At 40.4% G+C, this 27,297-nt stretch overlaps 4 protein-coding genes across 10 annotated transcripts; 1 reads left to right on the forward strand and 3 right to left on the reverse strand.

Moving 5' to 3' along the window:
- Positions 1 to 9: 9 nt before the first annotated feature.
- Positions 10 to 3,181, forward strand: Caf1-55 (chromatin assembly factor 1 p55 subunit). Its single transcript, XM_072000348.1, has 5 exons — positions 10 to 161; positions 716 to 1,214; positions 1,289 to 1,546; positions 1,648 to 1,975; positions 2,069 to 3,181. The coding sequence occupies exons 1-5, from the start codon at positions 143 to 145 to the stop codon at positions 2,246 to 2,248; spliced, it is 1,284 nt and encodes a 427-aa protein (XP_071856449.1). The 5' UTR covers positions 10 to 142; the 3' UTR covers positions 2,249 to 3,181.
- On the reverse strand, positions 2,533 to 26,780 carry Slob (Slowpoke binding protein). Of its 6 annotated transcripts, none has more exons than XM_072000337.1 (9): positions 26,769 to 26,780; positions 7,229 to 7,601; positions 5,416 to 5,585; positions 4,985 to 5,250; positions 4,559 to 4,853; positions 4,379 to 4,470; positions 3,907 to 4,032; positions 3,759 to 3,832; positions 2,533 to 3,532 (listed from the first exon to the last, which is right to left on the reverse strand). In XM_072000337.1, the coding sequence occupies exons 2-9, from the start codon at positions 7,555 to 7,557 to the stop codon at positions 3,415 to 3,417; spliced, it is 1,470 nt and encodes a 489-aa protein (XP_071856438.1). In that variant the 5' UTR covers positions 7,558 to 7,601; positions 26,769 to 26,780; the 3' UTR covers positions 2,533 to 3,414. The 6 variants fall into 6 exon arrangements, with proteins under 6 accessions (XP_071856438.1, XP_071856440.1, XP_071856439.1 ...); XM_072000339.1 differs by lacking the exon at positions 26,769 to 26,780 and adding an exon at positions 3,620 to 3,667 and having other exon boundaries at positions 7,229 to 8,594; XM_072000338.1 differs by lacking the exons at positions 7,229 to 7,601; positions 26,769 to 26,780 and adding exons at positions 6,001 to 6,168; positions 6,325 to 6,852.
- On the reverse strand, positions 9,449 to 10,807 carry LOC139985711 (non-structural maintenance of chromosomes element 3 homolog). Its single transcript, XM_072000358.1, has 6 exons — positions 10,718 to 10,807; positions 10,344 to 10,651; positions 10,112 to 10,280; positions 9,939 to 10,033; positions 9,715 to 9,846; positions 9,449 to 9,641 (listed from the first exon to the last, which is right to left on the reverse strand). The coding sequence occupies exons 1-6, from the start codon at positions 10,719 to 10,721 to the stop codon at positions 9,564 to 9,566; spliced, it is 786 nt and encodes a 261-aa protein (XP_071856459.1). The 5' UTR covers positions 10,722 to 10,807; the 3' UTR covers positions 9,449 to 9,563.
- On the reverse strand, positions 13,877 to 23,386 carry Net (atonal bHLH transcription factor 8-like protein net). 2 transcript variants are annotated; one of them, XM_072000330.1, is made up of 2 exons: positions 22,184 to 23,386; positions 13,877 to 16,035 (listed from the first exon to the last, which is right to left on the reverse strand). In XM_072000330.1, exons 1-2 carry the CDS (start codon positions 22,233 to 22,235, stop codon positions 14,477 to 14,479), a joined length of 1,611 nt encoding a protein of 536 aa, XP_071856431.1. In that variant the 5' UTR covers positions 22,236 to 23,386; the 3' UTR covers positions 13,877 to 14,476. The 2 variants fall into 2 exon arrangements, with proteins under 2 accessions (XP_071856431.1, XP_071856432.1); XM_072000331.1 differs by lacking the exon at positions 22,184 to 23,386 and adding an exon at positions 21,632 to 22,136.
- Positions 26,781 to 27,297: the final 517 nt, after the last annotated feature.

A 27,297-nucleotide genomic window follows, 5' to 3' on the forward strand; every position in this document is an offset into this window, starting at 1 on the left:
ATGCACAATGAAAACATAGCATATACTTAAGGCGTGATTGCAAGTAAGTACGCTTGCATTTTAGCAAAATCTGGCTAGGCATCACAGCTTTTGGCGGGTTAAACATACCTTGTTAGTGTTGAAGTTTTAGCGAAATATAATAATGGGCGATAAAGACGGTGGTAAGATTAATATCAATTACTTTACATTTCTTTTAGCTTTTCTAATTATTTTTATAGTTAAGTCTATCAGTCGTTTGCCGTTTTAAAGAATGCTTTCAGTATTATGATAAACAAGGATATCTTTTTCAACATTTCTTTTTCACAAATTTCTATGAAAAATAAAGATTATTGTTTAAAATTGGTTTGATTTATCGTTATTATTTCATTTTGTTTTATATTAAGACTTTACTTCATAAAGTCTTCTTACATCGTGTATATACAGTATGTGTGATGGAACTGTATTTCGATAGGTTATAATGTTACAAAAAGATACGACTTTCGTTAGTTAAAATATTGATTTTTTAATTCTGGCACTGTACATTTTTTCCTAACTGTATTAATCGAGCGACGAATTGATTTATTTTTTCGTACCATTTTCATATTTTGAATGCTTCATCATACGATTGTATAATGTAAAAAATCATTTAATCATGTGTATATGTTAATATTTGTATACATTTTAATTTTTTCTTAAATATTCTGTTCATTTTATTTCACAAGTTATTTAATTGTAGAAACTTTTGACGATGCTGTGGAAGAAAGAGTTATCAATGAAGAATATAAAATATGGAAAAAAAATACTCCGTTTTTATATGATCTTGTGATGACACATGCTTTAGAATGGCCATCTTTAACTGCTCAATGGTTACCAGATGTAACTAGACCAGAAGGAAAGGATTATTCTGTACATCGTCTTATTTTGGGTACTCATACTTCGGATGAACAAAATCATTTGCTTATAGCTAGTGTACAATTACCGAATGAGGATGCTCAATTTGATGCATCTCATTATGATAATGAGAAAGGAGAATTTGGAGGATTTGGTTCTGTTAGCGGAAAGATAGAAATTGAAATAAAAATAAATCACGAAGGAGAGGTAAATAGAGCACGATATATGCCACAAAACCCATGTGTAATTGCAACCAAAACACCATCTAGTGATGTCCTTGTTTTCGATTACACAAAACACCCAAGTAAACCAGATCCTAATGGTGAATGCCAGCCTGATCTAAGGTGAATACATTTTTGTATATTTATTAGAGGTAACAAAACTCATATGATGGTAGTTTTAATATCTTTGATGTCAGATTAAGGGGACACCAAAAAGAAGGATATGGTCTATCATGGAATCCAAACTTGAATGGATATTTGCTCAGTGCATCTGATGATCATACAATTTGTTTATGGGATATTAATGCACCCCCTAAAGAAAATCGTGTGATAGATGCAAAAACAATCTTTACTGGACATACTGCTGTCGTTGAAGATGTGGCTTGGCATCTGTTACATGAATCTTTATTTGGATCTGTCGCAGATGATCAGAAATTGATGATCTGGGACACAAGGTAATTATATGTTATCACACAAAGTCATTGGCGATCAAAACAACATAAATATTGTTACAATTAACTTTTTTAATTGCTCGTCTTATTTTTACAATTATTAGATGTAACAATACCAGTAAACCAAGTCATACAGTTGATGCTCACACTGCCGAAGTGAATTGCTTGAGTTTTAATCCATATTCGGAATTTATTCTTGCGACTGGCAGTGCCGATAAAACAGTAGCGCTTTGGGACTTGAGGAATCTTAAATTAAAATTACATTCTTTCGAATCTCACAAAGACGAGATCTTTCAAGTTCAGTGGTCACCGCATAACGAGACGATATTAGCTAGTAGCGGTACAGACAGGCGTCTTCATGTGTGGGATCTTAGTAAAATTGGCGAAGAACAATCCAGCGAAGATGCTGAAGATGGACCACCTGAGTTACTGGTATGTAATATCCTCATTTTTTTTTTTTTTTTTTTAATTATGTAGGACCTCGAAATTCCTAAGATATTACAGATGCGTTTACATTTACTATAGTTTATTCATGGTGGTCATACCGCAAAAATTAGCGATTTTTCGTGGAATCCAAATGAGCCTTGGGTCATATGTTCTGTATCGGAAGACAATATAATGCAGGTGTGGCAAATGGCGGAAAATATTTATAATGATGAAGAACCAGACACACCAGCGAGTGAATTAGAAGCTGGTGCTTCATAAAATGTATAAGAAAAGTAAGCAATTAAATTATTTGATACTGGAATTTTCTATCGACATATGCGCATTTGCGTACATACACATGTGTGTGTGCTCATGCGTAACCAATGACCCAATTAGGTTTAAGAAGACATTAAAGTGAATTTATACATTTAAACGAAAACGATCATCGAGAAGCAATAATACCTATTTTTATTACCGATCTTACGTCCGCTTGCAAACACATATATTAATTACACACACATTTCTATAATTAACCAAACAAGCGTCGCATGTGAACTTTTGACGTTTCTTAGAAATAATTGATGTAATAGTATTTCATTGATTATAATATCACGATACATATTATGTACAAACTTCTAGAAAAATAATTTTTTCTCTACAAATTTCGTGATGTGTTGAAAGTTTTTACGTTTATATGTAAAATTAAGTTTGCACTATACAATAGAATGAGTTTAAAATGGTTTTCGATAAAGTATAGTTTCTCTTTTTTTAATTCGAAGCATCATATGTTTTAGTTTTGATAAATGAAGATTGCAGAGTATCATTGCGAGATGATAGGAACACGTTTATGTTATTCGAATCTTATTAAATGTTTAACAACTCAAATATTATCCTGAACATTTTGATTCCATTGGTTCTGAATTAATTGAAAATTGAGCGTAATTGTGAGGTGCGCGCATTTGATGTATTTGACGATACCTTCTTACATAGATAATTTTTTCATCTTCAACGTTATTTCGTCGACATGGGACGAAATTCAATGAAAACTGAATAGTAAAAATATGTAGGAATAATTTGTGATAGAAGGGATTGAATTTACAATTCATATGAGGTGACATTTTATCATTTTCATACTTCTTCCATAAACGTGTAGATATCTTGTGTGTCTTTTGATATTTTAAATAATAAAATACGTTACTCTTGTAAGATTTATATATTTTTTCTTTTTCTTCTTTCTTTTTTTCCAGTTTTTATTGCCCTTTCCATATTATTTTTCCTTTTTTTTTATCTCTAATTCTTTTCTTATTTCTTTTCTTTTTCATATTAAATTTGTAATTGAATAACTATACTAGAAATAGAGATTGGAATAACTTTTGGCACTCGGTAGAGAAACATACGAATATATTAAAGATTAAATCGCAATGAAACAAATTTTGTTCCCACAATTATACAGTCGTGTTTGAAAGCTCGTTATAAATCTCATCGAGTAAAGAATTCTTGCAAACGGTATGTGATCTATGTAGAGACGTTGTATCTTCATCGACGATATCCAACTGTGTGGTTCTGCAATATGAAAAAGATAAGAATTACATGCTATCATGAAGATTTTTAAAGAATTAAATCGATTAATCGGATCCTTCGTGTCATTACCAAAATTTGCGTGTCAAATACACGTCGCTTATAGAGCGCGACCTCTGCCTGTTCGTGCATGCAAAACGAATCTTTAGCAAAATATACAAATAGATACGAACAAATTATTCTAGCGTTATATTTCATACGATCACATTACCTTTTATTGGCATTTTGTCGTTTAATACCGTCGAGTAAATTTACTATGGGCGGTGTTAATGTTGGACGAAATATCTGTAAGAAAAAGTGATAATGTATGTAATTTGAAACGATAGAGTATACATATGCCACTAAAAATATATTTGTACCGTAACAGGAGCACTTCGCATTTCACGAAGATCAATATTTCTGAATAAATCATGTACAAGAAGCTCCTCAATAATCTTCTGACGATTAGATGATTCACCAAATATGAACTGGAGTAACTCAACAACCTGTACACAAACATTTCGATCGACTAGTGACTTTTTATTTTTATGAGAGTTTTTTCGAAAATGTCGAGGAACAAGGGTTAGATAATTTAAAATGCTTGATAAATCATGATGCATAGAAATTGTTAGATCGCTTGTGTACGTACACATAGGTCATTCACAATGAGATAAAATATCGATCGTATTTATCATTATTAACGTTATTAACATGTCTGTTAGTTTTTTTTTTAACAAACCGATGAAAATAAATAGAGCAATAATGTGTGATATAATTAATAACAAAGCGTGCGAGCAAATGAAATAAAAAAAGAGCGGAAGCAAATAACGAACAGAAAGAAAGAATTTGTACTTGTGGATATATTTCAACGTCCGACAGATGTGTGGAATTTGGTTTAAACGATGGTAATTCGTACCCAGCGCACATCTCAAACAACATATGACCTGAAAGATGATAAATGTGATTGATCGTTGGAAAATAGAATGATAAAAGTAGAATTTCGATTCAAAGAATAGCTGAAATTAATCTTACCGAAACATATCATGTCAATCGAGATATTTTGCGAAATACGAGAAGCGATTAAAGGATGTATTCGGCTGGTGAAACCGAGGAGCGTGTTTTCTAGGCCGGCGAGACGTGCGACACCATTTTGAACGAGCACATTTCCCGAATGTAAATGGATTACCGTCGGAAATCCTCTTTCTTTTAAAAAAGTCAACGCCTCTAGCACTTGACGTCCCATTTGTTGAACCTGAGGTAAAGGAAGTCCTTTACCGCGAGAACCGTACTTCTGATTCCAGTCTTCGTTCCAACCCGTTCTTTCAATCTAGTGAAAAAAATAAAATAACATCAGAACGTTTCATTTAATTCAAGCTTCTAAAATTAAACTCTCTATGTTTTATCTTATTCATTATCAGCAAATTAGTATGACTATCTATATACGATCATGATACTTACCCCGTATATCAAATCTTTCAGGCTGCCTTGACTGATCGGTTGAACTACGATCACGTAGTTTTGACTTTCCAATTCGATGAAATCGATATCGAATATAGGGCATATATACGGATGTTGCAAGGCTAAGAACAAGTCGTTCAAAACGTTCTTTGTCAGTGGAGTTATGCTCAATGAGCAGTTTCTATTTAACGGAGCTAACGTAATCAGTCGATCGGTTTTTAAAGAAGTATCTCTTACTATGAACCAATGTTTGTCCATTCTAGAGCCTGGTACAAATGAAAAGAAGATTAAAAATGATAATAGCATGGCCCGCGTGTCAGTTTACATGCTAACGTTGTTTAGCACTTACATACTTATTAATTATAAATAAAAACCAGCTGTATGAAAGGTTAACTAAGGCACAGAGACAAAGAGAATCGCCAAGAATTTACCGAGATTATTCAGCTGCTTGACGAGACTGTAGCGCGGTGTTCTACGGATATAGGCCTGACAAATTGATAAGGCACGGTCCCTCGATCTTTTTTCCATTTCCATGTACTCGCCAACATTTTCGCAAACAGATGGTCCATGATCCAACGCCGTGTAGTTGTGCCTTCCATTCCTATTTTCAAGCATACAGCAAATTAATTTAATTTCCATCAGGAAATGCTTGCGATCTTAACGGAGACGAAGAGAAAATGATAAATAATTTCTATTCAAATCTCATCAGCATATATCTACAGTGGTATATTAGTCGTATATTTATCATAGTAAACTTTCATGTGTTTGTATTATATAAAACACTTTGAAATTTTATTCGAGCTATAATGAGACACGTTTGCTATGTTTATATTGGCAAAATTTGAACCTAGTTTGAATAATTGACTGCCTTTAGAACGATTGTTCTCGTTGGAATTTTAACGCTGTATAATCATTTCAAGTTGTCAAAATCAAACGAATCAGAATCAGGCGTGTATGCGCGCATGTCCTTCGATTTAAAAAAAAAGGAAAACTAAAAAAGAAACAGAATGCATTACCAATCAGCGGTATCATCGTCCAAGTTAGCCGAAAAATTATAATTTCGCTTATGAATAACTTCTTGTTCCAATGAACGATTCCTTGAGCGATACCAATAACAGATTAGATGTACACACCAACCACTACAAACTGGATCGGTCGCGTTATTAGCGAGCAGCCATCTCTCTCTACGAATACAGGGGTTTCATCTAATAAGATGACTATTGTAGTAATATCGATGTTTCGAGAACAAACTTGTTTCTTTCATTCTCTATATCTCCAATTCATCTTACGAATTTTGCAAAAGTTAAGATGGATGAGAAATAGAAAGACTCGCGCATTACCTGCGTTGTTGTACGACTGGTATTCGTTTACTTCGAGATCGCACATTTTGTGTGCAATCGTGATGACGATCGATTATATCGCAATCACTCGCTTCTGTGGTCATCGGAAGACAATTTAATAAAAAATCATAATTTTAATATAATTACTTTCAAGCAAAACCATATTTCAATATGGTTATATATATTTAGCATTTATACGTACTATGTACGTATCATTTCGATCGGAAACGATCCAGAAACTCAGTTACTTATAACCTAGAAGAGAGATTGGTGATCGATTCGCTTTGTAAATGAATAGCAACTCAATTTTATTTGTGCTACTGGTCGCTTTAATGGTGTGTATCGTGAAATCGAGGGTCAAGTATACTCGAGGACGATCGATAGGTAACTGCTTGACAAACAATATTTCAGGAGTATTAACGTATCGCGAATGACATATAGACTAATCGAACAATACAATGAATCTCGAACAATAATTACAGTCGAAACAGGAAAAGATCTACATATGTATTTACGTTAGACGTTTATCGTATCAGTACGAACAAATTTCGATTTTAATGACGATGGATATTCAAGTAGTGATATGCCTCAAGTAGTGTTTTGCTGTCGTTAGCTGGAATTAGAATAACTCGGCTAGTATCGATCGTGGGAAACATTCCTCTCTGTCATGCTAGTATATACATATACATACACTAAATGGCAATGCTGCTGATAACTGTATGGACGTGGCACGTTAATATTAATAATAATATTAAAATATTAAAAATGAACGAGATTATGAAACAAACTTGAGAATAAAAACAAGGGACGAAGAGATAGAAACAGGGGAAAAAGGGAAGGAAACAAGAAAAGAGAATGAATAGAAAGAAAACAGAAGAAAAAGAAGGCAAGAAGTAGAACATACCTGACATCGGAATCCTTGCAACCTCGGGCAGCGGATACGCGACTAAATAGTATTTTAGCTAGATTGTCGATTTTGTTGGTCAATTGGTAACTCTTTTCTTCGTCGCTATCTTCATCTTCGATGCTAGCGCTTCTTCCACGACGAAGAGTGCCTCGAGCGGAAACTATAGCCTCGGAATCAAATTCGATGGCGCTCTGAGTCCTTCGATTGACGGCACGACGCTTTCGACGCGTCTTCGGACGTTCCTGCCAGAATCTATCGTGTCCGGTTACGTCCGACTCTTTGTGATCTTCGTCCTTTTTGTTCAAATTTTGATATAGATTGAACATTTTGCCCAGTTTCTCGTCTCATACAACGTTCTTCAAGCGTTCAACTACACGCGTGCTTCTACGCTCACTATTCTAACGTTAAATAACAATTTTTTTTTTTACAGCTTCTTTCTCCTCGCGGTTATCGATAATGTATGTTAGACATACACCATTTTGATATTCACACTTTTTCCATTTATTAAAAGTTATTATAAATATTTCTACCGCGAACACAACGTGGTGTACGAAGTATAATGCCGATCATCCACGACAAATATTATATATCGCCTCGAGGTCATACAGCTTGGGAAGTTGTCTTTCTTTTTTGGTTCGCTTTTGGATTCTAACACATATAATGGTTGGGCGTAAGATCGAAACGAATAAATTTTTTGGTTTACTGTTTGATCGGTTATCGCGCGGGAGAAAATTCAAACGTCATGACCAAAAGGAGTACCGTTCTGGTACGATACTCGGTTGTTTTCGGCCATTTAGAACTATCGAACGGTCATTGTCACATTTTTTCCACATCTTATTAATCACTTACGCGAAAAGTATTTTGTCAAACGACGTCACGTATCGTTATTTCGCGATTATCATATGGTCATTTTGCGATTTCATTGATTTCATTTTCACTCGCTTGTATTCAGTCACGATTTATTCACTTAGTTATTTATCATTTCGTTATTGTAATTTAGTTCGTTGCTTCTCTATCACGTTGAAGAATTAATTTTAATCGTGTACTAATTTGTAATATCGCGTTGTATGTATGTCGACTCATATGCACAAGTGCGCGCGAGCGTATGCACGTACATATATATATATATGTATATATATATATATGATACAATGATCCCGCAGCACAATTGATTTGAATAAAAAATTAAGAATAATGTTGTACAATGTGACGCGTTGCCGGATGAAAATAGGAAGTAGACTAGATAGACGGTAATACGCGCGGTATTGCGGTGATGCAAACTGTGGAGCACCGCACTACCACCTAGCGAGGAGGACGGCCGAATACTGAATATTCGGTAAAGCCTCGTGCTAGTTTAGATCCCCCAGCCTGACACAGATTCGCTGGCCCAGCTGATTTTTACCTCGATTACTGGTAACTGCGCGTTTGCAACCCTCTTCTCTGGTGGAAATGCTCTGTGTTCGAAAACATGCCGTTTTAACGACGATCCTTGTTTTTAATATTTATTCACCTTTTTTATATTTTTTACCTTTACTGTTTATTATGAAACTTTATATCATTTTATAATATTTGGAATGTTTTAGCCAATGGTAGCGCTATATTTACATCCTTGAAATATATTTCTCGAGATATGTCGAAACAAAGTATCGTCAAAGATTTTGTTCATACATTAAATTATAGTCGTTGAATAAAACAAACGAGAACTTGAATACTATACCATTATGCTTTACCTTTTTGCATTTTTCGTATCACTGAAACGCATTGTCACGTAGATTATGATGTGTTTTCAGTGAATTTTGCGAGATGCGGAAATTTTTTGTCTGTAGAAGACACGTTAAAAATGTATAAGAAAAATTCATTTCGTTTATTTTTTATTCTTTTTATATTTTTTCCGCTTGTAAGTGTTCTTCGTTGTACAACGTAGTAACGGAATTAAAAACGGAAATATGAATCCGATTAGATTTAGTTAAAACTAGGGCAACTCTGAGTATTTTAGATTTCTTCCGATTATCCTACTAAACTCGAGGACTGCACATATACACATGCGCGCGTTTTAATCTCGCATCGCAGTTTTACGGCTGCTCTCAGGGACGTTTGTAAACATTTTAAGCGTCGATTATTCCTTTAGTTGTTTGACGAATTAGATCGTAATGCTTGTCTTAAGCTTAAAATTATTTCAGAATCTATGCTATGAAAAATCTTTTGTTACAAAGAAAATTCATTTGTAGGTAATCTCTATATTTGAAAAAAGTACATTTTATAAATAGATTATTGTTTAAAATATGGCAATCTGTTCTTCTTTATCACATTTGCAATGATACGTCTGTGAAATTTATCTATCTAATTTTTCTTGAGCAGTTAAAGCTTGAAATTGCAATTGCCAGCTTTTTATTGGACGTCCATTGTATACCTGTTATAGACACATAACTTTTATCATTGAAAAGACTATGTATGTTTAAATTGAATTGAAAACATGTTCTCACCTCAGACATGAATTCCAAAGCAGCACGTTGAGAAAATTCATGCACTGCACGAGGACCCCATTTAAACTCTATCTGAGTTAAATTTATTGTTTCCGTAGTTATTTTGTCAAGGTATTTTTGAGCAACAAAAACCTGTCAGCAAATTAATTTCACCTCAATTCCTATTTAATATTAGATTTGTAATTTCTCTAACTTGCCTCTATTTTTCAGACTGTATATTTTACCTCGTTTATCAAGTACTTGACATTGCCAAAGTAAACATGTTGAATGTTGTCTGCATAAGGAATATCTAAATTTGCAAGAAAATTCGACAAAGACCCTGAAATAATTTGAAGAGCATATATAGAAATTAGGATCATTCTCAAACAACATTATATATTTCACATGACATTACTACCTTCGCTACAGGAGTTTTGAAGCATGAAGATGTGAGTAAGCACTATGAATAACAATACTTGTTGGCTACCTTCACTTCCAAGAGGACAAATATGTGGTAATTCATTCTTTATTTTATTTACTAGCATATATTTGTTACCTTCGAGTTCTACCAGTTCATAACCAAACACCTATAAACACATGGATATATTTAAAACTTTGATTACAACAGGAAGTCATAGTTTTACTTGTACCTTTGATAACAGACTTTTTGCTTTGTTCATTACTGGAAGAAAACGTTTTCCTTGATTTCCAAAAACATTTTTTATTATACGAGTTTTATTGACAATTTGTTTTCCTCCGTCCAATATAAGAAGATATCGTATTACGCTATTAACAAGTTGATCGTCATCTTGAGAAGTATTTGACAGAGGTATGTTTGCACTTGTACTTGCAATAGGCTGAGAGAGGGAAACACTAGTAGTATCGTCCGTACGTCGTTTTTTAAGGACCGGTTGCGATAAAATCCGTTGTAACTTAACCGTCCTACTATTTTGTGAACCTAGCAGATCATGTTATCATTTGAACGTGTATACAATCGCTAACAATAATAATGTATATCGCTTACTCATTTTATAGAATAGGATGGACAAAATATCTCATAGAGGTATTTTGTCATAGAGAAAATTTGCAGTATTTCTCGACACAGTTCGCTTTGGTAATGCACTTGAAAGATATATCACATGTATGTAGTAACATCAACATCGTTTACAATTTATAATGCCAGTCGTCGACACGAAGACGTTGAAGAGGGAGCTAGTTTCGACTCATTTCATATAATCGACATACGTATATCGATAAACCAGTGTTCCCAGATAACGCAGTTTCCTTCCGTCACCACCAGATATCGCTAGTATATAATTTAAAATTGTATTTTGGGAAAATATAGCGTCGTTTCCACGTACTCGATGTTGTGCGTTACATTCGTGTACGGATGCACACTTTACATCACTAATTGTATATTACAACATAGTAGCGGTACTTTCTATTTTGAATTTAAAAAATTCGCTCGATCGTTTGTTTGCACTTGTTTGATAAACATTGTGTTGGTTGAAGAACACACGTGACTCGATCGATTGAATCGTTTGATCTTCGATCGACTATGAATGAACAGTTTCGCTGAAGAATAACGATATCGATATCGATAACGATTATGTGAATCGATGTTTATGGTGATTTGGTAAGTAAATGTATAGATGGAAAGCATGGAAGGATCGATGGAAATAAAAGATATGCCGTCGTGTGTCAAGTGGTGTTCGTATGGGAAAAAGAGTGTTTGGTGGCTGTGTTCATCATGTTTTTGTCGAAGACGCGAAACAACTGGTTGACTGGTCGCGTCTTAAACACCCTGCATAGTCGCATCGTCTGCGCACAGATCAGAGCGAAAGAGTGGTATGTATGTACTTATGTATGTGTATGCGTATATAGTAGAAACTGGCTTGGCTGCGAGAGCTTGGCGCCACATTGTCGCATCCTATATACAAAATCACTCTCGCACCGACTATACGAGAAGCATATACATATAGATATACGTGAACAGACACGCATGCACTGGATGCTCGCGGCCAATAGACAGAGCCAGATAGCAAACAAGTTGTGACCTGCTCTCGCTTCTAATCGGTTCTAACTTCTAACCTGTTTCTGTAATCGATTATTACTTTTCGATCGACAGTTTGAACTTTACACTTGTCTTCTTCGTCTATGGTTTTTCCTACTCCTCCCGTTTGATTTCTTGCCTGTTCCTTCTGTTACACTATTTTTCCGAGTAATACATTCGGGGTACTAGTTTAGTAAAGGAGAATGTGGGAGGAACGAGATTAGATGATTGCCACCGATTGGAAGGTTTAAATGCGTAACACGACGATATATCGTCAAGCGGAAAGACGAATTACTTGGAATCGTGATGAACATTCGCATCTAACGGGGTGGTAGTCATACATTTTAGCGATCTCGTGCAATTTCTGGGACTGCTGACGTAGTTGATGTTGCGTTAATTAAACAGAGCAGATATCGATATCCTGTCACGCGCTATTTACGCCATTTGTTTGTTGCGCGTTTATGCTTACGTTCATTCCAATGTATGCGTGTATATACAAACGTAGCCGTAGCGATGGTCGCTGAATTCGCAAACACGTCGGTAAATACAGGTGATTTCTATGAACGCAGAAACTTGGACAAGATTACGAAGAGTGCTGTCGCGATGTTGTGAATTGCAAAACTAGTAATATATATGTGTGTGTATGTGTGTATGTGTAGTTGGAACAGACGTTTCGGATAATACTCGATGATTGAAGCTATCAGAATTCTCATTGACAACCATCTTAAGAGAAAATCTCGGAACGTAATTAAGAAACGCGAAGAAAAATAGGGAGTCAGAATAAGGTGATTAGCGAACATGCGCGCGCGTCATCTCCGAAGAAGTCGGCTGAGTCGTTGAGAGAAGCGGAACGGTGGTCCATGGTAGTAGTGTACACGCGTACACATTCGCGTAGGTCGTCCGACGACGCGACGGTGGTCAGCTGGCGCCAACGCTCTGGCAACCTCCCACCAGACAGTATTTCGCCTCGTTAATCTTGCTTTACGTATATGCTCGCCGCTCTCTTTCTTCCCTTTTCTTCCTCTTTCTCTACCTAAATTCCGCGACTCCTTTCGTTTTTCGATCTTATGCCCATGAGCTATGACGTGTCTCGCTACCACGATTGACCAGACCATTCACGGATTCGTGATTCACGATTCACCACTAACAACTAAATACGTGTTTACACCGTAATTATTCAAATCGAGATATTAAACGAATCGGTAAAATCGACGTTTTCATATCAACGTATGACTCGTCGTTATTCGACAGGAAGGATAGATAATAGGAATATAAGAGCGATAGAAAGAAGCAATTCTGTCCTGCTACCGATTTCATCGTTCGCCTTCATTTTCTCTTTCTTTTTACACATCGCACGTGTAATAAGAACAACGCGAGTGATTATTATTCGCCTCGTGTAACCTCCAAAAATTAAGCGAAACTCGTGAAATGATAAAATGCAGCTGCCTCTGTTTCTTAGCAGGTGCGCGTGTACGATTCGTTCGTGTATCGGAAGTATATGTTGCATACACGATGAACGATGTCGGACGTTGGCACAGCGTGCATGTACTTACATCATGGTCCGTTTTTTTAGCCTTGGACTTATAAACGCGCGCGATAAGTGCTAACGTTTCTCGCGTTTCGTTTGGGTTTTCGCTTCGGTATCCAATATCGAATCGTCGTCCGTCGATTAGACTGCAACTATGTGCGGCATTCCGTGATCTATACGCGTGTACTTTTGTCAATGCGTTGCATCGATAACGTACACGATTTCTTAGAAGCAGATATTGCAATTGATCGATGGATTTGTTTGCGGAAACGCGTGTCATTCAGAGAAAATCACAGTAGACCAAATCACGTCGCGTTTTCACCGCAATATCCAAACTGTGGATTTCTATATAACATTTTCTATGGAAGATTTGGAGATGCAAAACTGTACATAATATGCAAAAATATATGAAATATTCAAAGCATAGTGCCTTTATAACGTTTTACAGACATAACAGTTTTTTATTCGAATTCTGGTTTTTTAATTATATTCGTAAAAATATGAATTTGCATTAATACGTACAGTCTAGCCATCTCCCACCATTAAGGACACGAAGGACGAGGAGTGTCTGTCTTTTTTTTTTATCAATAAATTGGCAAAAATTTGTTTACGTTTGTTTCTCGTTTTATTTATTCGAATCTCGATAGAAGTAAATACGAACGTGTGCACAGGCTCGTGGTAGTCTTACAACGTAAAATTGTACGATTACACGCGCTCGATCGAAACGCACACGCATTGTTCGCATCGTAAACGCGCGTTTTGTCGAAATAACGTGAAAAGCTATTTTTATACTGCGCAACGTTTCATTATACGCCTCGCTTCGACGTTTCACACCCGAGTCTCGATTCGGGATCGCGTATTCTTGTTTTTCGCAATCGGTTCTACTATGCATATTATTCACTACTTATGGTTACTGCCATCATAGTCATCGTTTATCGGCTAACCATCGAAGTTTCACGACTCGAACGAACAAACGAAAAATTTTACATCCGAGATCGAAACGATTTCATCCAATCGCTGATTCGACGGATGGGAAAGGAATTTCTTCGTTAAAGGGTATTTAGTCATCTACTATCGTCATTTGAATTTTTAACGATCGGTGGGTTCGCTGATGGTCAACGTTCATTATACGTATACATATACAATAATATACATACATATTGTCTTGCGTATGTTTTCGAATTTCAAAGCGTACGTGGAGCTCAGTCTTCTTTTCTCTTTCTAAGCTTGCCCTCTGTCTGAATAGTTTTAGATACAAGATCCACGCAAGCTCCCAACGAGGCGCCGTTGGTCGTCTCGCCTTCCGCAGTATCGACGATCTTCCCCAGCGTCATGATGTAACTACACGCGATCCTTAACACGGATAGCTTCGACAGCTTTTGATTGTGGGAATACGCGGGAATAGCACGCCTAAGCGTATCGAATGCAGCGCTTATAGTATGCACCCTTGTCCGTTCTCTGGCGTTTGCTTCTATTCTCCTTTCGCGTGTCATGTTTTTATAGTTTCTCTGTTGTCCCGCTGTTGGATGTTGCCTCGTCTGACTACTCTGCACGTTCGTCATCGTAGTCGTCGGTGTGCTTACCACCGCTGTTATCATTGCGGCCGTTGTCCCTGTCGTCGAGCAAGAATTACCGTTGCTCGAGCAGGATCGATGAATTTGTTGATGGTGAGACGACTGAGACGAAGACGACGAAGCCGACGACGAGGACGATGCCGATGATAACGACGAGGAAGAGGAGGTAGAAGACGAAGACGACGTTGAGGACAACGACGAAGACGATGACGACGACGACGACGACGACGACGACGATAACAGAGACGAAGACAATGACGAGGCAGTCAAAACGTTCGTACGTTCTACGGGATACGAGCAGGTTTTCTCGTAGTTACCGTTTACCGCTGGATGCGAAGGTACTCTGGCGGTTACATCGCCTCTCAGCACCAGTGACAGAGGTTCCTCTTGCAGTCTTGGAAGCGCGATCGGAGACAGTGTCGTAGGCGATGATGCTATGGCCGTATCGGACGTAGAAATTGCACACGATGTTGTAGCGTTGTCAAATTTTTGACGAGATAGTTCTCGCTTTTCAGCTCGAGGTGTACGCGTTTGCGTCGACTGTCGTACTCCGCTGGGTGAACTGTCCCGACTTTGCGACTCTTTGGTGTCTTCGCACGTATCACCGTCGTCGGAATCCTGGCTACGATCCGAATTACCTTGTCGAACGTTGTCGTTACCGTTGCCACGATCACGGTCGTTGGTTTGACAATAACGTTGGTGGTGTCGGTGACGATGATGATGGTGATGGTGATGGTGATGGTGATGATGATGGTTGATTCGATTTGAAACGTGAATCGTTGGCGATGGCACGTTCGTTAGCAAGGAAAAAACACAGGTTGTTGGTTGGTTAGCCGTAGATCTCTCTGCGGTTGTAATCGGTAAAGAAAGTTTCGCATCGATGCTCTTGCTGCTGGTATAGCTCCATGGTCGAAACGGGCTCGGTGATCGAAGCGTTCTGGTCGACTCCTCGTCCGGTACGATCTCTTCCTCGATCCGTTGGAACCTTCGTTTTTTCAACGGTGCTGGGTTTGGTTCGTGAATTTTCCGTGGTTCCGCCAACTTTCTTTTATTTTTCAACGATATAGGCGTTACTTGCACTTCTAGGCTATCTTCCGAGGCGCTTGGCGAGCGTAGGTCGGATATGTCGTCCTCGTCTCCGCCGCTACAGAAGCCGGCATCCCTGTCGGAGCTGGACATCACACCGACTGAAATCAAAAACAGATAGCAACATTTTGTAAGAGTTACACGAGAGTTCGCGGTCGAAGTACGCCGACCGACTGACTATGCCTTCTAATTTTCCATCTTAAACTGCTTGAAAGGGAAAATGACAAAAGCCCGCGAATAAATATTCTTTGACCTCCATCTTTTTCTGCCAATCGATTTGAACGACGATTCGGATCTCGTGCAAGAGATATTTTGTTTCTTCTCGTCTCGTTTTTTGCCTAGTCTAATTTTGCCAATCTCTGAAATGAGACGATTGTACGCATTTCCAAGTTTGCTATGTCATTCAGTTTCGTATGTACAAGTCGGTATACGTTGGCGGCTCTTCTAACGTTATACGTAGTAAGCTCTTTTTCTTTCTCTTTTCGTTTCGTTTCGTTCTCTGTGTCCGCTTCATGCGCATTTACTTAAGTATTAAGTATTGTCCGAAAAGTTTCTTTAGCTTTATAAGGAAATGATAGATGCGCGATATTTTTTGTTTTATATTATTTTATCGAATTACATATGACCTATTTTGTAGTAATAATGTTTATTTATCATTTCCTTATAAAACGAAAGAAACTTTTTTGACAACCTATTTGCATTATATATTTCACCTGTTCGATAAAAAAAATCGTTTACTCGTCGACCTATGTATCGATAGCTACGTTGTATGTTATACCAGTCGCGTTACGTCGCGTTGCTCTTCTGGTTCGGCATTGTTTTTGTTAATTTACGCATCGTAAGAATAAAATGACGCGGAAGAGAAAATGCTACAAAAGATTGCCTCCGTTCACCGGATATTCGTGGTTTCCTATTCGCGTACGATTTCCCACTTTCCATCGATATATGTTCACATCGTGTCTTAAGTTAAATAATCACCACCAAGATATAACAAAAGATAGAACGGTAAAGCGATTGGGTCCAACTTTCGAAACGCTTAATATCGGATAGCGTGAACTATCACGCGTGAACGTATTACCAAATTACCGAATATTTTAACGAGCGTTGGAAACACGAATGATTATCCTGGATGATTCTATCAAGGATAACACTCTGCGTGTTGGATGATAACAGCTTGCGCACACCTGGTGGCGGTTCGACCGTGTCTTTAAAGGACTTATCGTTACGATAAGATTACCGCTCTCTCCTTCTCTCTCTCTCTCGCTCTTTCTGTCGTTCACATCAAGCATCTGTCTGGTTTCAATGAACCAACGCTACATAGTCGTAGGGAGTTCGTGTCGCGATTTTTCATCTCTCCATTGGTTCTGCATGCTCTACGCCAGCGATTTTCAACCAAGTGTGCCATAAGAACTTTTAAAACACGCGATACCTATTATTTTGTCAGCTGCGCTCACATCCTTTCCCGTAGATTGTCAAATAAATACGACAATAGCCGCGCGAATGTCCTTTCTTAAACCAAAACTATGTGATACATATTGTGGTGTGTCGCATATTTAGTAATTAGCTTATTCGTGCCACAAAATGGTTCAAAATCGCTGCTTACCACTTGATACGAAAACCCAGGACCCATGCTCTTCTATAGGAATCGAATACCTCAGAAAAAAATTAAATTTCTCGTAATTTCGTTAAAATCACGTAACATGGATAGATGCGGTAGGAAAGAAGCATAGGGTTGACGTCGTACAGACTTTGCTTCTAGGAGCGAAACGTGGAAAACACGAGAGGAAAAATGATAAGTCACTGCCAGAACTTGGGACGATGCTGGAAGAGATGTTCGACGCATGACATACGATTGCCCCTAAATTACGTTCGCGAATATCGCGTACTACGCCATGCATCTTTGTCGTCTTGTTCGGCAATTGTTCAAACAGACCGAAATAACATCTGGACATCTGTGTAAACTCGCGCGAAGGCGTACGGTTAACCGCAGACTGGATATCTCCGATCATATTTTCGTCAGGGACGTACGAACGGATAGCCACGTGATGGCGTGATACTTTCGCGGTTTCTTCCCTCTACCGACACTCCCTTGCCAGACACTCTTTTTCTCCTTTTCGCGTATTCGCGCGTCCTTCGATCCTCCTTCGCCTTTTCTCTTTCTTCTCCTTTTATAACGTCCGCGCATCTTCGCTTTGCATTCTCCATCTGAATTTCGTCGGCCGATTCGTACGAAAATCAATATGCGACGGCGAACATCGACGACGAGTAAGAAACGATCGAGCCAGAACGACGCGCCGATATAAACATGTAAAACGCGTGTAATCTTAATAGGAAATCGAAGTTAGGATTAGAGGTAGAAATCGGGTTGAGAACGCGACGATGATTCTAAATTTCATTGCGTTGCTGTTCGAAATTTATGGTTGAACGTAAGTAAGTAGTACGTAGAGCTCTGTCGTTTCATCTCGTGGACGCGGTGGTCGTTTTCTTTCTTCACGATGCGACCCAACGTCCTAGAAATAGTGAAGCGTAACGTTCGTGGACGCGGCTCTTTGGAAATAAGGCGGAGAAGAAACCGTCGCCAACTTTTGCAGGGATTATAAATAAGCGTCGTGGTCGCATCGAGAGAAGAAGCGCTAACGAACATTCAAACGCGTATCAGCCACAGGTATATTTGGAGTGTCAATTATTTTGACGATGAGTAATTTGAAACGCAAATCAAATCAATAAGTGCTACGTTGAATGACTTGCACAATATATACCTAATAGACCGTAAATATGTACGCGTTTCTAGAAAATTTGAAATTACAGAAATACGCGAGTTGCGCATAATGTGGAAAAATATAGAAAATATGCGAGGCGTAACGACAGTTGCTATGATACTCAGAGGCTGAAGTAAACATCTACTTAGATTCAATTTGTTGTAGGTTTATAGAAGTATGAATTTGCATAAAAATCTGCACTCTACTTAAATGGGATATTGTTCGTAAGAAGATGCTGCTTCTGACACATGCACAGAGAGAGAGAGAGAGAAACAGAAAGAAACAGAAAGAGAGAGAGAGAGAGAGAGAAAAGGGGGAGGGAGAAGGAGAGAAAGAGGCGAAGACTGCGGTCGCCAGATGGTTTTGCGAGAGCAACGTTTAAATCGATTGCGTTGGCGCCGCGTCAACGTTGCGACTTGACTTCGCCACTTTTCTTCCACGGCTCCTCCTCCTCCTCCTCCTCCTCCTCCTTTCTTCTTTCAGTCGATCGTTTGATTCAGTTCCGTTCTCAATAGGGTTCGCACTTGTATCGTGTTTTTGCAAAATAAGGATGAGATTACCTTCTAGCTACATTATCCAAATGTTTACTTCACACCCAGTTTCTATCCTCGAAGGTAATCGTGACAACAAACATTCGAAGGTATCGATAATACGTTTGCGATATCGAATAGTCGTACGAATCTCTATCGGGGGAATATACCGTAGCTACAGGGACCGGAAAAAGTATTCGCGCGTATGCTAACTTTCCAACGAAGCGTTATTCTTATCGGATTTCACGTTTCATCTTCGTACTATCAAATTCGTATAGTTTCGTGGAAACGCTACCGATTGATATAAAAATTAATATACAAACGTCAATATACAAAGTAAACACAATGGTGTGCAAATATCTTTTCCAACTACTGTATGTATGCGTACTGCCATACTTTGGTCGCCGAACACTTGCTCTTATCTTGAGCAAAATGATAGGTAGAACGTAGACACGACTTTTTTGATTAATTTCATTATTTACTCGTAAGCCTTCGGTCGAATTAAAATGTAGCGGCACTTGAAGTGGAGAAAAATGCGAATCATGTTGTTGGTTTGCCTCGGAGTATCAAAATCGTTAGGATATACATAACGTAATAATAAACAAACTGCGGGAAAAACAATATCGCTGCTACGCGCAACCGTCAAACAAAGGCGAATTTACATTTTCCGCTACTCCCTCGACCAGTATAAAGAAACGAACGCGATCGTAAGAGGACCAGTTTTCAGTCTCAGTCTCGAGCGATATCATTAGCGATCAATACACAGTCTTTAGCGAATCAGTTAGTTCTTAACGAACATTCTTTTAACGACCAATATCGAGCAATCTACGGTTGACTCTGTATTTATAATTATTTTAAATATATTTAACGGTTCAACGTCGAGTAATCTCGTCATTTAAACTACCACGCGATCGACCATCCTCTGCAAAAGTATGCACGATCCTATGTCATGAAAGAACTTCCATGTATCTAGCGTTTGCGTCAAATGACGAGATTATGTAATGTCAAAAATATTTACCTTCTAAATTCCACTGATCGTTTTGCCTAAAATAAACGAGTGTCCGGTAACTTATAGACAGCACCGTACACGACGATACGATCGACGACTAACGACATCGTTCGAAGTTGCGATGCGTTATCGAGCTCCGAGAAGCGTCCTGTGCTATCGAGTCTCTGATTCTTTTTTTCTCTAAGAGGTAACCTGTGAACCACTATCGTTGTCGATCAGAATCCTTTTGTTGAATTTCTATATATATACACGATATCCCGAGGATCGCGAAGAACGATTAAATGGAAGAAAAGTGGGAGAAACGGAACGGAGAGACTTTTCAGAGAATTGGTAGTGGCAAATAGTAAGCGGTAAGCAACAAGGTGGCTGGAAAGATCGGTGGTCGCGGGAACGAGGGTAGAGTAAGCGGGGAACGGGTCCGAGGACGGAAGAGGTCCGGTTCAGGTAGCAGGTGCGACTTTGCGCACAGGTGGGTGGAAAGTTAGACGTTTACCGTAGCATTGGTTCTCTTCTTTTCTACTTGTGCGTACCTGTAACCACGGACAATAGGATATCGATTACACTCGACAATTTACGACTGTGGAGTTTGGTTTAGCCCGGTAATCGCGTTCTTGGGACGGTCTTAATTCAAGAAATCCTGTCTTTGACCGATCTTCTACTATATTAAAAGGACGAATATTTTTTACAAGAGAAACAACGAAGGACAGTTTACAAAGGCATATCTATAAAAAATCTTTGTTTCGATCGCTAACTTCGCTAACGCGTCTAAACGCGAGCTACTTCGTTTCGATTTAGGCTCGATCGAACGTTTGTTCGCGCTACCGTTCGTTAAATCGAGTAGAGACGATCGCTCCAAGAACCGATCGCACGGTTATTCTTTTCTTTTTTTCTTTCCTTTTTCCGTATAGTCGGTGTTAGCCCGGGGCAAACGTTACTCGATCGGTTATAAAACACCTTCTTTTGTGTTACTGAGTGAGCGCCCATTATGGTCACGCATATAGGCGGCAATATTCACCACGAGTAATTATTGTTCGTTAACCTGAGCGGAGGAGAGACTTTTTAAAGGGCAAAACGTTAATGAACGCTTCGGCGACGATACGAGAGAATGAGAAAGGAAAGAGGAAGAAAAAGAATGGAAAATAGAGAGGGAGGGAGGATGAAAGAAGTAAATAAAAAAAGTACAGGGAGAAGAAGTAAAGTTCGGAGAAGCGTGGAACAGAAGTGTACAGGGAGATTAGACGGTAAGAAGTTTCAAGTTTGGTCAAGAGGTCGTTTGTTTCGTGCAAGTCGATTCGCCTGCTAGTCGTGTGAGCCAACCCACGCTGGCGCCGCCGCGCCCTATCTCTCTTTCGCATTCTCCTTTTCTATCGACTGTCACTTCTCCCTTCCGCTGTCTTACCGTTTTCCACGGATCGCGTTCTGTCTCAGCTCCCCTTGTAGCGAGGCTATAGCATCTTTCTTCTCCGCGAAGTCGGTTTCACAGCCGCATGACTCGGTGCTGCTGGTGCTCAGGCACTCGATCTCTCGCTCGGAGACGACTGGCGCCGTTCATAATGATAATTATCGTTCTTCGCGACTCCCACCACGGACAGACTATCAATCGACCGAACGACGACCACCACAATAACAACGACATTCGTATTGCGTTAACGTTTACGATCCTCCTCGTGCTAAGTATCCGGAACGATATGATAAATATCGGAGCGTCGACGAAAACCAAGTTAGAGGAGTTTAAATATTCGCATCGATATTTCTACGTGATCGTGGACGATCGTAAACGAAATTGAAATTAGTCGATTTAAAAAATCGTGAAATTGATCGGGAGATCGTGATCGCGCGAATAAAACCGAGTGATAACCCGCAACGGGTTAAAGGGACCGTGTCGATGATCGGCGTTAATCAACGGGAACGCTGTATCGGGATTAAGCTGTATTATGAAAGAGATAGTCACCTTTCATCAAAGCCGACAATTCGGAGGCTGATTCCACAACGTGATTGGTCATTTTGGTGGCTAATTGGAGACACGAAGGCGCGTTAGAGCGCACGTTGAGCACCGTCTTCTTTGTTCTTGATCACCACACGCGCATTACTTCACCCGTTCATGCACTACTTTTTTTTTTTGTAGTGAATCCTACGAGCACGTGCCGCGAATAGGTACACGGGTTAGCGCGTAATCGCGTTGCACGCTTCGCGTCTTTCTTCCCTCGCCTTGTTGCTTCAACAGCTTCTTCTTTCTTCCTTCTTAAGTTTTCCCGCTATCGCTTTCGCTTTCTTTCTCTCCTTCCAACACTTTCTACGAGTCTGTGCGCTCAAATTTCGTCGCGTTCTTACGAACAACCATCGAAAGATATGGAAATCACGGAGGAAAAAAGAAAATCACGATCACGATTTTATTCGCGTACGTTGGTACGAAGTTGGTTCGTGTCCAAAAACCGAAAAAGACAACTGCTATAGCAGAACGCGTCCTTACTCGAGCGCGGTCGACGACGTACTAACTCTCCTCGTGCGTTCGAGCCTCTTTCATCTCACGCGCGTACGATGGAGTCCCAACTGGTCTGCCTGCAGTGACTTTGCTGCCTCTAACGTTACCACCACTACCACTACTACTACTACTACTACTACACTACTACACTACCACTACCACTACTACTGCCATTTCCATTGCACACCACCACTGGTATCGATACCATCGATTCTACGGATACCATCACCACTACCAACGCACCGGACGTTGTTCCTTTTTCAGCCTCCGCACCACTTTGCTCCGTCCGAGAATGTATCGCGTGTATCGACTTTAGCACCAATACTGGCGCGCGGAGGCGCCCGAAAGTCGAGTAAGCATCGTCTCGCCGCGCTTGGAAACTCGATCGGATCACACGACACGGATGAGTTTCGAGCACGGTATTCAGTTTGCGATTCAACGGGGTCAAGCATCTCGCTATAAGGAGTATCCCACACTAGTAGCGTTATCGTCGACGACGATGAGCGATGGTGGTAGTAGGAACAGCGATGTCACGGTGCTGGTGTCGGTACTACAGGTACTGGTGTTGGCGCTGACGTTGGTGACGATGGCAGGCGAAACAAACGGGGAAGAGGTGTACGGCGCGCATTGTTGGCGGCAAGAGGCAGCGGGGGCCGACAGAACGGCGCCAGCCGGCCGAGAGTTTGACTCGGTTTCTCCGTGCGTCGTGTCGCGCCATGCCGCGCCGTCCATCTTTCTTCCCGGCCTCTCCTCTCCTCTCCTCTCCTTTCTGCTCCATACCTCACCTCATCACACCGGTCTCGCTCTTTCTTCCCTTCTCGTGGCCGTCTCGTGCCTTTCCTTTTGCGCTCCTTCGATTCCTTCCTCCTCTCTCACACTCGATCTTTCGTTGCCGCGCAAATGTTTCAAACATCGTCGACTCGATTTCGAGTCAACCACCCGCGGCGGATCGTAATGCCGCGCCGGTGTCGCGGTGCTACGCATGCGAAAGAAACGCGAGCCTACGAGACTCCGGTTTGTTGGCCACCGTTTACGACCGAGAATCTCTCTTCAGTGTTTAGCGGAAACCTACGTACCTACGTACGTACGTATGTACGTACGTACCTACCTACCTACCTACCTACGTACCTACCTACCTGCCTACCTACCTACCTACCTACATACCTACCTACCTACCTACCTACCTACCTACCTACCTACCTACCTACCTACCTACCTACCTATCTGCCTACCTACCTATCTCTGCCTACCAATCTACCTACCTACCTACCCACCCACCCACCTATCTACCATTCTTACAGTCTTTCAAACGTATTACCTTTCCTTCTTCGTTTCCTATCTTTGCTCCATTTTTGAAATCTGTCTGATAGAGCCTAACCGTGGTTACATGGTCACGAGAGGCAGTTTAACCACGAATCGTGAATCTTCGGCGCGGCGAAACGATTCTCTCGGTTGCTCTTTTCAGATCGTTTCGGCGTATTTTTGTTTTCCAACTTCTTCTTGGTACCAGTTGCCGTTTTGTTATTTCTGTTCGAACAAATGGTTTTTACGAGGGCAATCGGCAAAAATGGCAGAAGGTCGTCTCGGGTTTCCACTGTTGTTCAGACATTTACGACTCGAAAAATCCCAGTTCCTCCTTTACCGTGCAGGGTACGCTCGGTATGACCGGGATGTGTCATACGGGCGTATGTTCGCCATCTGTTTGAACCGCGAGGTCTTAATTCCTGTTTCGGCTCGACACGGGTGGTATTCCTCGACGCGGTGATCGGACGATTGTGTCGCACGTGCGTTCTAATCCTACCGCACGTGTATACGTATACGTAGGTACCACAGCTAATCGCAACTTTTGGTCGGATTCTTCGCTGTTCGACGACGTTGAAACGAAACGCGTAAAACCGAATCGATCGTTGTGCGATCGATATTCCTGATAACGCGTGCCAGTCGAGAGATACCGTAGCCGCTATCACGCGTTGCAACTGTTCTCGAACGGATCTGAGTAAACCGGTAATCGCATTCTATCGCGAATCACTCGTTACTCCATGATACCGTTTTCACGACGAGAGACGAGCGATCGTCGATTGTGCGACAACTTCCGCCGCTTTCGAGATTTGGTACCCTACGCAGATGATCCTGCTTGATCCCGCTGCGATTCTCGAATTTTTATGCTTCGAATGTTCATTTCGCGCGAACAAAAAGAGTTATAATGTTCTAAAGAAACGTTTAACGCGCGAGATCGAAGGAAAAAATGATGCACACCGATAAGAGGCACTTCTAACGTTAGAAAAATGCAATTACGTCAAAATTGTTCGGAACAATGCGCTAGCGTTAAGAAGATATACAAACGATTCGCGTCATCTTTGATTACGGTTGCATCGTTATAAACTTGACCGCGCGATCCAACGATCGCTTCCTACGTAAATTCGGAGTCGGCACATTCGTAAGCACGTGTTGGCATACAAGTTGCGAAGGTTTTCACGTAGGTACGATTTCATGGAAAGCTCGAGTCTTGAGAAAAAGGACCGAGGGAACCCCTGGTGCGAACGTGTTCGTATGGTATCTGCGAAACATATGCGCGGATAGGGGTGCCTTAAGGGTATTAAAGAGAGAGAGGACGACGAAACTGCCGGGCCATCCGATTTGTCGGGATACGTGTGTCTACCAGATGTGACGAAAAAGGCCAAGGAAATCCCCAAGGGCACCGACCGCCGTCCTCACGAGACGAGCGTATTCGACCAAGTTCTATCGTTCGATCTGCCCTACCGAATCTGTCAGAGATCATCGACAACGACGTTTCATCCTTTTGTCTCTTTTCCTTATTTTCCAAACGTTGGAATTCTTCTTCTCCTCCTGTTTCTACTCTTCGTTCTGTCCCTGTCGTCCGACGTATTCGCCGGAAGAATGCGATCGCGAGATGTGCGAATCGGAACGAGGGTATATCGCTCGAAAGAATTGGAAGACGAACACCGTGAAGCTGACGCGGTCCTTAGAAGCGATCGACGGTGGCGTTCCGCGCGTGTATGCGGTAGTAACCTGTCGGGCAAGTTTGGCAACGGTCTTCTCTTTTCCGAGGGCGAGTTGCGATTTGTCAGTATCCCCACTGTCGTAAGTAGCGGCGCATGCACCTGCCGTTGCTCTTGCTTCTCGACTATCAGTCGCACGCTAATACATAGTAATAATAACAATACTAATTTATTTGATTTTGTCCTCGCGGTCGAGGAATACGACCTGATTGCAATTTTTCCAACAACACGCTTCCACGTTCGATCTTCTCACTTATCCTTCTTACGATTTATTCGTACGCTATCATTAACCCAGTTACTATACTACGCACTAAGAGTCTACGCTAGAAGTTCTTTTTTAAAGCTATCATTTCCGTCAGCCACCCCTCTAATCGCGTCTTCCAATCTTCGTTATTTCTTCCGCAACTTGTTCCGCTATCTTTTTCTTTGCTTATTCTTTCCGTCTTAACTGCTAATACACGATATAAATCTTACTTCTTAATCGTCGCGATGAAGCAACGATAGCAAATCGAAAGTCCGTATTTTAATAGCTTTACCGGCTTATGTACTCGTTTGGACGACTTTCGCGATTATTCGTTTCGCGACGTACGTACGCGAACACGCGTTTACGAGGAAATATATAAACGACGTCATAGTAGCATGTGTGGCGCTTATGTGTGTGTACGTGTGTGCGTACTTTATAATCTCTAAATATTTGATGGGCGGACCGTGCGGCTGCGTTCCCATCTGCGCCAGTGTCAGCTTCAATTATTAAAGCTTTGCCATATGTCCTTGCTCTTCCCTACCCCTTGCTCATCCCTCTTTCTCTCTTTCTCTTATCCCCCCTCCGTCTATTCGTGGCTGTATGTATGCGCGTGTTCGCGAAGCATGCGCTCGCAGTTCTGTTTCGTTTTGTCTTTCTCCTCCCTTGATTCCCTCAGTCGATAGTCACGTTTTACGCCTGTTGCGAATCCGTATCGTTGACTCGAATCACAAAAGCGCGTAATTGCGCGAACGACCAACGCATATGGATTTCCACATACGTATATACATACGTACTTTTACGTATATGTATATGATACGTCTTTCGTCCCTGGATCTGTATACGTTCTTGAAAATCCAATTCAAACTTTGTCGGATAACAACGAGAGAAAATAGGTAAAAATCCTACTAATGGGTAATATCGAACGCTCCTTGTTCTATGATCAGTCGAACGGTTAATTTCCTACAGAACTTTCGTCGCAAAGGTATTTCTTATCCGATGGGATGCGATTTTATCGTTTCATTGCCAATTAGCCTGAATTTAGAATACGCGAATCGATAACGCAAGTTCCCCACTGATAGATCGCCTTTTGCCTCTCGAAGCAAACGATCCTTTTCCATCGGCAGATCAGGTCCGATCAGTCCCGAATTTAGATTTAGGATCGTTGATTACTTTATGCTGTCCAATGCGGAATTAGTTACGTTCAAGAACGCTCGATCCATTTTCAAACCAACTCCGACACGAACGAACTTCAACGACGAATCATTCAATGTACTTGTACGCGTTATTCGATTCCTATATTCGTCGTTACGCTGTTCGGA

Source organism: Bombus fervidus, chromosome 3 (genome assembly GCF_041682495.2).
Source record: "Bombus fervidus isolate BK054 chromosome 3, iyBomFerv1, whole genome shotgun sequence".
NCBI classification, from domain to species: Eukaryota; Metazoa; Arthropoda; class Insecta; order Hymenoptera; family Apidae; genus Bombus; species Bombus fervidus.